Raw genomic sequence first — 14,621 nt, forward strand, 5'->3', positions numbered from 1 at the left:
AACTTTCCTTTTGCTGTCATCTATTGCGACACCAGACTTATCGACAGGTGACAGGACAGAAACTGTAGATCCGCTTAGTGTTTTTTTGCAGAACCAGATTTTTCTTGTGTTCTCAGCAATATCTATTGCTGAGGTTTGACGGTGGAAGTTGTTGTACGCTTCACGCTTTCATCTTTTTACAGACTCATGAATCTCTAATAATTTTCGCTTTTTATCCTTTGTGTGTTCTTTTTCAAACTGAGAGTACAACAGCGTCCCCTTCCTCAGCATTTTCTGAGTATTGTTACTAAACCACAGTAGATCTTTCCTGTCCCTAATCTGCTCACTCGGCGCATACTTCTCCACAGCACAATTAACGATCCTTTTAAACTTTGCCTTTAAGTTCTCCACATTCATCATGCTGAAACTAAGTTATGTCAATACATTATCTAAGTTGGATGCTAACAACTGTTTATCTGCTCCTTATAGCAAAAATCTCTCTTGACCTTTTTGATGGATTTATTAACTTAAGTAACCGTTGTCACAGGATCACCGCGATCACTACTCCTTGTGTCTATGCTGACACCATTGATGAGCTTCGGCCTGTTTGTAGCTACAAAGTCTTGAAATATCTCCGTTGCATGTGGGATGTTGAACTAGCTGCTCAAGACAGTTTTTGAAAAACATATTTAAAAATACTTCACAAGTCTGTCTGTCCGTACCACCAGCAGTGAATCCATTGCCGTCCCAGTCTTTGCTCGGCAGATTAAAGTAGCCTCCAACTAATATTTCAGGATCTGTGTATTTCTGCACTACTGAGCATAGACTTTCTTGTAACGATTCTAAAACTGTTACGGTGGAATCAGGTGGCTGGTAGAGACATCCAACAATTAACTTGATTTCCTGTAGAGCTCTTACACACATCCAGATAACTTCACAGGCAGACTCAATTTTGGCATCATAAAGATGATATTTATTGTCAAGCGCGCGCGCGCGCGCGCGCCCACACACACACACACACACACACACACACACACACCCCATGGCATGTAAACCGTCTCGTGTGTCTTTTGCCTCACCAAATATTCTTTTCTGCTTCATGCAGCCAATTCATTTTTTATTTTCTGGAGATGCGTTGGCTGCTCTGTGTTGCTATTCCTACTACTGTCAAGTTTTTCCTATTGGTAGGAGACGGTGTGTTGACTGCACGACTTAGCCTGTTAACTTACTCTCATTTGTTTACACGCTAGCTTTTGCAAAGTGACATTATCTCATAAGTTTTCCATGTGTAAATGAAAGATAGGTTGAAATAATTATCTGTGGCAGTTACTGAAAACAATTACCTGCGGCAGTGACTGACACAAATATTTATTTTATTTTTTATTGTCATAAACAGTTGTAGTTTCCTAGCCACAGTCCACTATGTATGACATTAGGTTTTTCACATGTAACATTATAGAACAAAGAAGTCTTGCTACACAAGAACATTACGAAAACATTCAAATTATTATTGCATCAAAAAATTAGAAATTAGTCACATTACAGCAGCTATCATCATTTTGTAACTCAGTGCATTAGTTAATTGCAGTGATATTTTCACAATGGAACATTATAATGCCTGAGTAAACTTTCAGTCCACGTGTGAAGACAGCTTTAGGATGAATAGAAGTTAGGTGTTCCGTTTACTATTTTGACGTCTCAATATGAGTATTGATGACAGAAGGGGCGAAGAAGTGAAACAAGTGAGAATGAAGGAAATAAGTGTGGGCCATAGACTGAACAAAAACAGAGAGACCACTAAATGAGGTTTGCATTTTAGGACAATTTGAAATGAAACCATCCCAGGTGTCTTTCACTTATTTAGTGAAAACCGGGAAACCTCAATTCATTAAAGAATCTAACTCCCATGTATAAAGTAGCTTCAAATGTCTGATTAATTTGGAAATGAGTTAATGTGTCGAATATTTGACATTCAGCTTGTAAGTGGGGAAAATGTTTAAAAAGATCTGAAACTAAAGTTTCTTGGGGGTCCCTTAGTGTTCTCATTATGTAACACCGGACGAATAGAGTTGTCGTAATTTGCACTCCATTTTAAATAAAAGAAGGTTTTGAGATATCTGAATGTTGACGACACCTCGTCTCCTGAACGGTGTGAATTTTGCAGGTACATTCAATGATGTATGCAGATACTGTCTGCCAAGAGTTATTGATGAAGAAGTGATAAATCAAAATGTCGTGTCATTTTACTCCACAAATAGCAAAAATGTAGTAAGCAATAAAATTTTTTTTTTATAATTTTGTGTGGAAGTGTCAGCAGGAAAAATTTTTGAAAGGGTTTGACATTTTGTATATAGTATAATGGTCGCCCAATCATTGATACACCTATATCCACACTATGTCGCTCCAATATACGAAGCTTGTTAGCACTTGATGTAGAGAATTGGGTTGGCGCCATTAAATTGTATTGTAGTAGTTGATGCTGCTGCTACTGGCTGGTTCACTGCTGTTTCTTGATGTTAACGTTGGCTCTATATGTATTCGTCTTGGGGTAAAAAGATGAGGTCCCGTGTTGTTGATGTGCTTGTTGATAAAAAATGAATGACAGCATAAGCGAACTTCAACTATTTATTGGCATGGTAGCCATCTTAACTTCGCTGACCACCCAAAGACATTGTCACAGTACAGAGTAACACTTCTTTTACAACATCTTTGCATTGTTTTTCCACATAAGACAATAACATACACTCTTTACAAAAGTTCTATCGAGACTGAGGTAACCAGGCTTCTTGCTACTTGTGTTTGTAACCTTGTCAAAGTACTACTAAGAAGAGATGTGGTTTATAAGTCAGGCATCCATCTGTTACCGTAATTTGTTCAAAAAAGTTATTAATTTACACCGAGTGACATAATTTAACAGGTCATTAAAATGTCAGAACAATTCTTTGTTGTAAAAAGGCTGTTTTTCAAAGGTACATCTATTGACTTCTCTCATTTGCCTACATAAGTGAATAATGTGAATTATTAAAAATTACAGTGGTTCTCGTTTAAGATAGATGTGTTTACGTGAATAGTGAGTGAAAACAGTCCTAGTGAATAAATAGGTTTCACTGGGTAATTTTTATTTAAGGAGGTCCAAAATACGTAAGTTGACCAATATTATTCGTATTTCATATTAATTATTTCAGTTGAATATAGTGTTTTTACATAATGACATATGCTGTATCAGTGTTCAAGTGATGTTAACTTTTGTGTGGGTCAGTTATTAATTATATTTTAATGGGTTGACTGTTTGTGTAGACATGTTATGCAATCATTGCTAACATACACAATTACTTTTCTATTATCATAATTGCCAGTTAAACTGGTTGAATTAGGAGGGTATCGCATACTTTGTTCTAATAAAGCCTTTAATAGGTTCCGTTACAATGGTTTGTTGGAAGTTGCTGATAAGAGCTCTCTCACTCTCAAATACTGGAAGAATAGTCTGGGTATTTGCATGCCATCAGTGATGCTGCCTCAAGAGACACACACAGTTTGTAGCTGTAATGTTTGTCTTAATACATTGAACTTTTAACATACAAATATACCTCTTAATTATTAGATTATGATACCACTTTAAATTTTTACATTTGTTGATAATTACACAAAATATTGAAAAATCAAATTTTTGCTGTCTGTGGAAGCTGGATGGAAAACTTGCAACTGGTTATGGTTAGTGATATAGACAGTTTTATATCTGTGGGCTAATTACTTTAAAAATTAAATGTCGGCTATTTCTTTCAGGCGATACGATTCGTCGCATGCTCGCCAACCTCCCCGCGAAGAGATCCACTCGGAGGATGATACAATTTGATGACATCAGGACGAGGACCCGTACCAACATTTTGATGGTGAGTTCTGTGCTACAGGTTTGGAGAGGTGCAGTGTACCCACAAGACCTCTCTCTCAACTTTTCAAAATTTTGTTTTCGGTACTGTCCTGTTTGTCTCAAAGCAGAAAGTTGTTCTCACTGCATTGGATCTCGGATATCGGATGCGACATATTACGTCTTTCTATGAGTAAACTAATCGGGATTATATATCTGACATTACATACATATTTTGATGTGTTGAAGCACAGTGCTGTGAAGGTTTTGTTCAAAATTTTCATTCGTTATTTTTATTCATTTGCACATTGTATTCTGTAAATCCCATCTTGAAGAAGAGCTGTGAGGCATGTGGAATAAGGCAAGTTACTTATTAACAGGCAGAAGTAGATGCTGGAGCTTCCTGCTGCAATGTGTACTTACAACAAACTACTTTTAGTGCTAATCTGTTCTAACTGATAATTGTGACAATTATCTCTGTTGTGTTACATACATATCTAGGCAGTTAAGAAGCCACCTTGAGCAGAATTGTGTTTGTGAAATGTAGTAAGAAAATAATGTTTTCCATTATCTCTCCTAACAATTTGCTCTTTTTTTATGATTTATGTCCTTAGTAAAGTATTTTGGTTACACTACTCTGTGCTATTTGGTTTTTGTGGATATGTTATACAGTGGAAACATTCTTATACTTTTCAAGGGACTTTTAAAAAATTGGTATAAAATGAGGAAAATGTAAAATAACCTTTTAAATGCTATAAGATACACATACAGTACCCATTTTGCATTTTTGCAGTTTATGTATGACACATACACATTATAGGCATCAAAACATTTACCCGGGAGTTGTTTATTATCTAATGAAAGTTATCAAAATTTTGTACTATGTTCGGGCAGTGACATAACTGGAACTGGTAACTGGCTGGGAATTCGATGTGTTTGACTAAATTTCACTCATAACTCATGTTTTTGGAAAGCTGCAACTGTGCCATTATTTAAATAATGAAACAGTGCACAAGTTACACATTTTTTCATACTTGCAGGGAGAGGTCCGCACCGGTGGGATCAACTTTTTGAAACCGGGTATACAGTGAAACCTCTATATTATATTTTTTAAGGGACCACAAATTCTGAACACTGTACGGAGGGAAACATAAAGAGGAAGCCTTTCAATTGATAATTATAAAATTGGAGTCAAATTTTACTGAGGATACACTACAGAAAAACACAGTAAATGGTAAAAGTTAAAAAAGACTTAGCTGTAAACAATTACTTTAATAATGAATTTGTGAAATACAACTTCGGTCAAATTTTTGCAAAAATCCGTGAATTGGCACAACTTGAACATCTTATACCTAGGATTTCTTGAAGTAGTCAACCAAACATGTTTGCTTCCTATTTCTTCTGGATTGTATCAGAACCATTTCTTGCTCCAAATGAGAAAGTTGTGCTATTGTTGTGTCCTCAAGTTTATGCGTCATCATAAACCAGTTTATGCGTCGTCATGGACCTGAATGTTTCAAATCCTTCAGCTGCCTTTGTATATGAGGGCACAGGCTCATCTTCCACCTCACTGTAACTTTTATTTTCGTTTCCATTTTCAGTTCTTCTCTCGGCAGTCAATTTCTCAACACTCAGCACTCCTGTAATTGCCACATGATCATCTATGGTCTCAAACTCCTCATAAGTGACAGAATTATTGCGTACTCTACAATTCACATCCAACTTCTTCCACTGGGGCAACCATCTTGATCTCATAGAATCCTGCTTTCTTGACACAGTTTCTGATAATTTCAGCACTCACTTTTCTCCATGAATACATTATCAAATTCATAGATTGTAAAACATCAAGCTTTAGCTGTGAGTTATATTGGCTTTCTTGCATCTATAGCATTCAAGGCCTTCATCACCAGAACTGTATTGTATTTAACCTTCAGGACACGTATTATCCCAAAGTCCATAGATTGCAGCTGGTTGGTGCAACTGGGTGGCAGGGAAACAGCTTTTACATTTCTCGGAAATGAAGTATTTCAGGGACGTGCCACCCATCTATCCACAAACAACAATACTCTTCTTGCAGCACTCCCATTTTGGCATCAAGTTCTCTAAGAAAATTTAAAAATATTTTGCTAGTCACCCATGTTTCAGTATTGTTTGTGTATTTGCACAGGGAGGTAGAAATGTGTAATTGGTCGACATGAAACCAGTCTGTGTTTTCGAACATATACACTTGGGGCTCACCTCAGGTGTATTGTGTAATAGGGGCACAGTGTTAAACACATTGTACAGATGTTCACCATTTGCTCACACGAAAAACAAAGAAGGGCCCCAACGAGACAAATGAGAATCACGATTTGTGTCACATGTCAAGGTATTCGGGGTCTGACACTGACGTGTGACCCACACTGAGCACGACCTTTCGGAGCCTGTTAAAATCCACAGAATGGGAAAGAAGTCATCTACACCAGTGGCTTAAATGCTGTTAAGAGGGAAATAATTGGTTAGGGATCCAAAAATGCGAGGTTACAAATACACGTAGGAAATTGTTAAATAGAGAAATTGTTGTATAGAGGAAATTTTCTAAAGAGCAAAATGGAACAAATGAAAAAGTTCATATGGTGATTAAAATGATGTGACAAAGGAATGGAAATAAAAAATTACATTTAAATCAATTAATTGAATAAAAATGATAAGTCATTTCAGAAAAGATTTTAAAAGAAAAAAAAATTACTACACTTCATGAGATATGAACCCATGACCAAATGCATGCGAAGCCAATTATTCTGTCCACTGTACCATGCAAGCAGTGTATGTAACACGACTTTTCTAATGTTATTGAGCATCATGAAAAATTCCAAAATTAATTTTCGTCCGTCACTCACACCAGGATGAATGGCTGCAGAATGTGATACCTGGGATCTTAACCTACACTACGGTATATAGGGTTTCAAAAAGTTGTCTCCACCACTGGGGACCTCTCCTTGCTAGCACAATTCTTTGTGACATTTTATTCTGATTGTCGAATCCAAATATTTATGTAAGTATTTTGTATGGTGTTTTCCTAACTGCCTTGCACTGTAGTTGTATTTTTGGGGTTATAAGGTATATTGTACCTCTGTATTATGCAGAAAACCACACACACAGCATTCGGGAGGACGACGGTTCAATCCCGTCTCCGGCCATCCTGATTTAGGTTTTCCGTGATTTCCCTAAATCGCTTCAGACAAATGCTGGGATGGTTCCTTTGAAAGGGCACGGCCGATTTCCTTCCCCATCCATCCCTCACCCGAGCTTGCACTCCGTCTCTAATGACCTCATTGTCGACGGGACGTTAAACAATAATCTCCTCCTCCTCCTCCACACACACACACACACACACACACACACACACACACACACACACACACACAGTATCAGTGAAGCAATACAAAAAATACGAAACTTCCTGGCAGATTAAAACTGTGTGCCCGACCGAGACTCTAACTCGGGACCTTTGCCTTTGCCTTTCTGGAATACAAAAAATACTTACCTAAGTATTTGCAATTAAGAAAGAGAATAGATTCTTGAAACACACGCTAAGCGTGGAAAAAATATGAGGCCGGTGCGGTGTTTCATTACTTAAACCAGAAACATTTGAGCAACACAAAGAGGTGAAAGATGCTAGTGCTATAAGTAGCCGCACAACAGAATTTGTCCCAAATGAAATTTTCACTCTGCATCAGCGTGTATACTGATATGAAACTTCCTGACGTATTAAAACTGTGTGCCAGACCGGGACTCAAACGCGGGATCTTCATCTTTCACGGGCAGCTGCTCTACCGACCGAGCCACTGAAGCACGACTCGTGACCTGTCCTCACAGCATCACTTCCGCCAGTAACTCGTCTTGCACCTTCTGAACTTAACAGGATCCCTGTCAGGGCAGGTTCTGAGTTGTGCTCGGGTAGCTCAGTCAGAGAGCAGCTGCTCGTGAAAGATGAAGATTCCGAGTTCGAGTCCTGGTCTGGCACACAGTTTTAATCTGTCAGGAATATTCAGCAAAATATGTGTTCGAGCAATACAAAGGTGTCACGATCGTCATGAAGCTGTGCATGTGCAGTATAGCCCGTTTGAAAATGGTTGTGATTGGTCACGATATCTTTATTCGAACAAACCTAGTTACTTCTGTCAGCCACCGTGCCAAGTTGATCTCAGGAGTGGCAGAAGACAAAGCGTCAATTATTCAGACTTTTACCGGTTCAGATGTGCCGAGTTGAGTGCTCTTGTGTCACGGAAGCTGACAGCAGAGTAATGTTTGTAAACACTATTTGAAGATCAGTGGTACACCAGCACCATTTTACGTCTATTACATTAAATTTTTCTTTTTTTCTTTCATAAAGTGTAAATTGCAGGAAAGTCACGAATACGTTAATGCAAAAATGCATGCAAATTAATATTACGGACATCAGAAATTCCACGGCACCAATAAAAATATGTCGTAAACAGTGGGAAAACTTTAATTCCGGGAACGCGAAAGCAGTGTTATAATGTATAATGTGTGCTTTACTTATAGCCAAGCGTGGCAGCTTTTGATATCACTTTCCCGTTTACACTGACGAGCCAGAACATAACGACCATCTGATGAACATCATTCTGGTCCACCTTTCAATGTCAGTACAAAAGTGATCGCGTGTGGCACAGATTCGACAGGTCCTCGGTAGGTTTCTGTAGACATCTGACATTGGACATCTACAGACAGGTCACACAATTCCCGTAGATCACAGGCCAGTGGTTCGTCGGTGCAGAGCTGGCAACCTGTACTGTTCCCGGTGTGTTACCGGATCGGGTGACCAAAATGTCATTGTAGGTTCGCTGTTGTGCTCTTCGAGTTACTGTAGCACGATTGTGGCCTCGTGACACGGACAGTTCATTATTGTCGCAGGAGATGTGTCGTGTAAAGAAAAGCTCGCGGTGTGCGAATAGTGCTGACCTAGTCTGCTGTCGTTGTTACTTTGGAATCGTGATTCATTTGGCACAGTGTTACCTGTATTGTAATTTGCACATAACTGACTTAACTGTTGCTTGTCAACGTTTGGTAGCACCTTCTGTTGACGTCTTTGTTTCCACTATCACACCTTTATCATTCTCACTGTCAGTAAAAATAAAAACATAAAAGCGAGTTGTCGCAGCATCCCGTGAAGGTATTTCACGCTATCACTTTCCGTGCTCGCACTGTAAGGTAATGACGTGCACTGCTTTGTATCGGAATGCGACTGTACATTTTTTACGTGACCGAGTTGGCTCCCACGACCTTGCCGAGTAATACAGTCTTATTGCAGATGCGTGATGAAGGTATTTGAGGTCCAAAAATTGATCGATGTGGTATAAAAATTTTCAAAGAACACAGCTGAGTGTCCAAGTAAATTGAATAAAGAGAAGTGATTTAAAATAACGAGAGTGCACTTTAATGTTATATTATACAGGTTTTGTCAATTAACTGCCGAGGGATTTGCGGCAGTGGCGAGACACTCGACTCGTACGCTGGAGGGTGCCGTCTCGAACCCGTGTCTGGCCGACCGCATCTGTGTTTGAGACACGTCTGTGTTCTCCTCCGTCCTCAATCCGAGCTGTTGTTATGTCTGTGAAATACCCTTTATACATACTGTTTATTAAACTGAGGTACACGTATTGTGAAATGTGCAGCAAGCTCACCTGAATCGCTACAAGCACCTGAACCGCCGCATCGTGACCAACGCGTCGTGCTCGTACGGTCTGCGGGTCGGCATCCAGACTCCGCCATCAGTACCGTTGCCGTCACCACCGCCGCCGCCGCAGCCTGCTGCGAAAGAAGAGCGGCGGCGACCTGTGAACGTGGCGAGAGGGCAGCAGCCTCCGGCGTCTGCCCCGTGGGAAGCAGCTCGGTCCGGGTCGCCCCTCGTGAGGAGCACGACGCCTGCTGGCCGGCGCAGCCGCAGCCTGCTACTGCAGGACGCCGGAGCACCCGACGTCCACCGCCGTAGGAGGTAGGCTCCCCTCTCTGTGTGTCGTCTGGCAGCGCGGCTCTTCTGCCGTGTGTCCCCTACCTTCTGCAAGTACCTGCACTTCACAGCACTTCGGTAGTGTTGCTGTGGAGTCCGTACATATTATGAAAAGTGTGTGTGTGTGTGTGTGTGTGTGTGTGTGTGTGTGTGTGTGTGTGTGTGTGTGTGTGTTTTTTTTCCACATCTCTTCCTAAACCACTGGACCAATTTTGACCAAACAGGTTGCATACATCTCTTACTGCCAGGCAACAGTTGCTGTCGGGGTAAGAACCACTTACCTATCACAGTTCAGGAGATACGACATCACGAACAGTGGGATGCGTGAAAAACTGCCGCATTATGTGTAATGATTAAATTTATTACTTCTTTGTCACTAACTCCATTCATGACACATTTTGCAGTGTCGACATATGCCGCCGAATGTACCTACAGAATCACACCGTCGCATGGCAGATGGATCGAGAGCTACATCTTCGTAAATACTGTGGTGCATGCAAAACTGCCAATCCGTGCACAACATTTAAATTCGTTACTTCTTTGCTCTAATGCAATGTATTTTGCAGACAATAGCCCCAGATGCCACTAAATGTACCTACACAAATAAACCATCGTAAGACACGCATTTAGAGAGAGGTGATGTCACAAACATTGAGATGCATGAAAAAGTGCCGCATAATGCGTGAAGCTTTAATACGTCTATTCCTTACTACTGAGACACTATTACAGTTGACTTACGGAAATCTCTGACACCAGACAATGTTTCTGACAGCTATGAACTGCAAAGTGCAAATATCTGTAGGCAACAACAATAGCTGTCTTTAGAGCTATGAAGAGGCATTGCCTTAGAGGCGTTCACAAACTCACATTGTAGATAGGCAAAACAGCTGTTCTTGCACATTTGTACTTTATTCATATTTCTTTGTACAACTGTTCCATAATTTCAAAGGTATTTTTACAAGTGCATGGAACTTTTTTTTTGTTTTTTCAATATTGTGCTACAAACACAGTTCAATTTTTGTTTCCATTTCTAATATAAAATTGGCAAAATGAATACCCGGGCGATGCCGAGTTTGTCAGCTTGTGGTTGAGAAAATCAATTATTAGTGTTTCTTCCATTTTAAGTTAGCTGCAATCTGAATGTTTTTCTCCAGATGCATTTATACGTTATTTGTAGAGTATCTTCAGTGACCAGCCTTACTCTGGTATGCATAATTTTTCTGCATTGTATATTTATAGAATGAAAAAAGTGTTTTTTATTTTTTGCAAATTTGGCATACAATTTGCTTACATTGCCTTTCCAGAATGATATTTTCACTCTGCAGCGGAGTGTGTGCTGATATGAAACTTCCGGGCAGATTAAAACTGTGTGCCGGACCGAGAATCGAACTCGGGACCTTTGCCTTTCGCGGGCAAGTGCTCTACCAACTGAGCTACCCAAGCACGACTCGCGCCCCGTCCTCACAGCTTTACATCCACCACTACCTCGTCTCCTACCTTCCAAACTTTACAGAAGCTCTCCTGCGAACCTTGCAATTGCACAAAATACAGTACCATCAATAAAATTGACAGCTGCATTAAAGATAGTAACGAAATATAATAGGCGAGTAAAGTTGCATAGACACCAAGTTTATGGGCCGGCATACGTATTTATTTATTTACTTATTGCTTCTTTACATAACTGAATATGGGGCGTAACAGAGTCTATCAAACGGAATATCAGAGTAGGCTTTGAAAAACAAAAGAACATGCATGGGGGCTTAATTAAATATATGATTGATTGAAAATATTTTTAGTTTTTGTATGTCCGTCCGATTACGCAGTGTCTCGTAATCGGTTGGCCCTGACTAGAATTGTTACGCTATCTGACTGCAACAAACAATGAAAGAAAATTTTCGTAAACACAGTTAATTAATTAAGTCCCCCAGCAACTATAAAACCTACAAAACCAATAAGCACAAAAGTAACTGTTCTGTATGTGGGAGTGTGACTCAACGTCCACATCTGGCACGGTTCTTCTCCAACAAGACAAGAATTTTTAAATACCAATTATACTGACGTGACAAAGAAAATTAGAAAAACTATAATTACGCAAGAAAACCAGAATTCACTCTAATACAAGAACACAAGCCAGAGGCTTTGTTGACTGAACCTGTAGTGACGCATTATTTCAGACACACAATTAATAAAAGAACATTGTAATTTTTATCTTCATATATATTGACGAAATGCACTCATTACAATAACATCTGCTATCTCTCCCATCAAATAACTGCATAAAACCTGGAACAACACTCTTTACTACCACATCTCACTCCGACTTCACGACAAGCAGTGCCCACTAGCACATCTCGGTACGAACTCTTAACACATACTGCCCTCAACGAGTTCTCAACAAGCACTGACTGCTACGAACTCCCGACAATCACTGTGGAGGCGGCTTAATAGTACTCTTTGGCGCAATCTCTGGCGCAGTGGCACAGTGTAGCCACCTTTCAAACACTAAAAGTCATAGTGGACTTTGCAAGTCAAATTTACTATCGGCTATAAATCATTTCGTCGAAGAATCACACTCCTGTGTATAAAAGAGCTTTAAACGCCTGATTGCTTCACAAATGAGTCGATGTGTTAAATATTTGACTTTAAGCACATAAGTGAAGAAAAGGTTTGAAATAATGTGCAAGTTTGTCGGAAGTCACTAAGTGCTCTCATTATGAAACACTGTATGGATATAGACTGGGGAATTTGTGACCAATTTTAGACAAAGGCTCATTTTTCATGTTTCTTAACAATTCCTGAACTGTTTGTTGTACGATGATGTAACTTTGCAGGTACATTAAGTGGTACATACGGATGCTGCTCACATACAGTGTTGTGATTAGAGTTAGTAGTAAAGAAGTAATAAATTAAGTTGTGCCAGATGCAAAAATGAACAGCAAAAACGCAGTGAGTGGTAAACTTCTTTCCTTTTATTTATTTGTTGGAGGTGTCGGTGAAAAGAAGTTTTCGAAAGGTTTGAAATTATTGCAAAATTTATTGGAAGTCCCCAAGTGTTCTCAATCTCAAATAGAGGATGAATAAAGTCTCGGTATTTGCACACCACCAGTTACACATCCTTGTGACAAAAACACAGTTTGTAATTGTTATACATGTCTTACGATGATAGTTTTGACTTAAGATTATACTTCTTAATGAGTAGATTATGACAGTATTTCAAAATTGGTCAAAAATTACACAAAATATTGAAAATACAATTTCTCTTGCCTGTCGAAGCTAATAGACAGGCAACCTGCAATTGGTACTAGTTTCCGGGTTCAGGGATAATCGGTTAGTAATTCAGATAATAACGCGAGACCAGTGATAGTTCACATTGTGGTTGGAGTTTGTGCAGCAATTACGCGTAACAGCAAAACTCGCAGCACCCTGTGTTGGTCATCAAAATATTGTACATAAAATGTAATATACAGCAACTCGGCAGAACCTCTGGAAGCAAACGGTTTTAACATAAAAATTTATGCATTCCTTCACAACCCTTATTTCCCCTTCAACGTACAAGCTAACAAGCAACCTAATCGAGTCCAGTAGGAGGGTCAGGATACGCTACTGTCTCTGACATGTCCCCTTTCACCATTGTCCTCACTACAGGTGGCTCCCTCCCTTGGGGGTTTTAGTGGGCTCCCTTTCCTTTCTAATCTATCCCTACTGGCTCTCCTCATTTCAGTAAAAACAGTTCATCAGTTGCCCCCAGCAATGTTGAGAGCAGGTGCAGACACCAACAAGTGACACCATTCAGTAGAAGCAGTCCATCAGTTGCACCCAGCAATGTTGATCAGGTGCACACAGCAACAGGGGACATCTTTTCAGTAGAAGCAGTCCATCAATGGCACCCAGCAATATTGAGCAGGTGCAGACAGCAAAAAGTCACATCTCTCAGCAGAAGCAGTTCCAAAAAATTCACTAGCACTGATCACACTGTTTATCAGAGTTTATGAGCAGAAATTAAACATGTCCTAGTGGCACCAATCATGAAGAAAAGGTACAAGTAACAGTCCATAAATTTTTTTTTTACAATCACTGATCACACAGTTCATCAGCAGAAATTAAACACGACCAAATGTCACACATCATGTTGAAAAGTGCAGGTAACAGTTCAGAATATTTATCTTCACTAATCAGACAGTTCAGGCATGAACAATAGTTTGAATACACATACAAATGCTTTTACAGTAAGATACAAATCATAACAAACACACAAATGATATCAGATAATTGTCCTATTAACTATTACAATACACAAATACCAGTAAACCTATAATATTTATGGGTGTCAGTGCAAGCCACTATCAACAAATAAAATAATATTTAGGAGATAGGTGGGTAGGATTAGTAAAGGAAGACACACAGAACACACTCACTCATCTTTCATTCACATTAAATACTACTGTGTAATTGAATAGTGTTAATTGTGTAAATGAAATTCTGTCTAAATCTGATGTTCATCATGTGTATCAAGTAGTAGTGGCAGCAATGTATAACAGTCAATAATAGTTAGTCAACGTCATAGTCATCATGTCAAGACCAATGTTTGCCAAGCCAGATCAAAATGTACTGTTGTTGAACAACTGTCAGTGAGCCAAGATATGCAATTACTTCCTCTCTCCGAAAAAAAGTATATACTGCTTAGTTATTTAACAAAGTGTGTGTATAGACTATCTTCCTTCTATTTTAGTGTTCTAGTCTGCTCTCTTCATCCTCCTTGTTCCA

The 14,621-nt window shown here is 39.4% G+C and overlaps 1 protein-coding gene and 1 non-coding gene across 2 annotated transcripts in view; one reads left to right on the forward strand and one right to left on the reverse strand.

Moving 5' to 3' along the window:
• Nucleotides 1-14,621, forward strand: part of LOC124720215 — a 364,115-nt gene that overhangs the window by 197,200 nt on the left and 152,294 nt on the right. The window contains exons 16-17 of the mRNA XM_047245536.1: nt 3,763-3,869; nt 9,523-9,842. Of these exons, the coding sequence (XP_047101492.1) occupies nt 3,763-3,869; nt 9,523-9,842 (427 nt within the window). The remainder of the gene's footprint in view (nt 1-3,762; nt 3,870-9,522; nt 9,843-14,621) is intronic.
• On the reverse strand, nt 11,227-11,301 carry Trnas-cga. Its single transcript has one exon. It is a non-coding gene; the product is annotated as a tRNA-Ser (tRNA).

This window comes from Schistocerca piceifrons, chromosome 11 (assembly GCF_021461385.2).
Source record: "Schistocerca piceifrons isolate TAMUIC-IGC-003096 chromosome 11, iqSchPice1.1, whole genome shotgun sequence".
Classification (NCBI taxonomy): Eukaryota; Metazoa; Arthropoda; class Insecta; order Orthoptera; family Acrididae; genus Schistocerca; species Schistocerca piceifrons.